This window comes from Mandrillus leucophaeus, unplaced genomic scaffold, assembly GCF_000951045.1.
Source record: "Mandrillus leucophaeus isolate KB7577 unplaced genomic scaffold, Mleu.le_1.0 Scaffold74, whole genome shotgun sequence".
In the NCBI taxonomy this organism is placed as follows: Eukaryota; Metazoa; Chordata; class Mammalia; order Primates; family Cercopithecidae; genus Mandrillus; species Mandrillus leucophaeus.
In genome coordinates, this window is record NW_012108030.1 from 2542531 (window position 1) to 2542903 (window position 373).

At 55.2% G+C, this 373-nt stretch overlaps 1 protein-coding gene across 1 annotated transcript in view; it reads right to left on the reverse strand.

Moving 5' to 3' along the window:
• The window catches only part of MYH14 (myosin, heavy chain 14, non-muscle), a 145176-nt gene that overhangs the window by 72675 nt on the left and 72128 nt on the right, over positions 1 to 373 (reverse strand). Inside the window, exon 14 of the mRNA XM_011966061.1 lies at positions 290 to 370. Within this exon, the coding sequence (XP_011821451.1) occupies positions 290 to 370 (81 nt within the window). The remainder of the gene's footprint in view (positions 1 to 289; positions 371 to 373) is intronic.

The window sequence follows — 373 nt, forward strand, 5'->3', positions numbered from 1 at the left end:
AAAAAAAAAAAAAGAAGTCACACTTGGACATAAAAACAAATGTGAGAACGGCAGTTACAGTCAGAGCCCTGATTAAACGAATGATTTGAGCCAGGCCCTGTGACAGGCACGTTCTGAGCCCTAATCACCTATGGTCACAAAAGATCGAGGAAGCAGGTGCTGTCACCTTCCTCACAGAACCCATGGGGCTTCCTGAGGCCCAACAGAGGAGGAGCTAGACCGTGGTCATGCAGATGCTGGGAGAGACGGAGCTGAACCCTGTGTGGGCTGGGAGGGGCCCTGGGCTCACCGGCCGCTCGATGAGGTCGATGCAGGGCTGCAGGTCGAGGCCAAAGTCGAGGAAGGTCCAGGGGATCCCCTCACGCTGGTACTC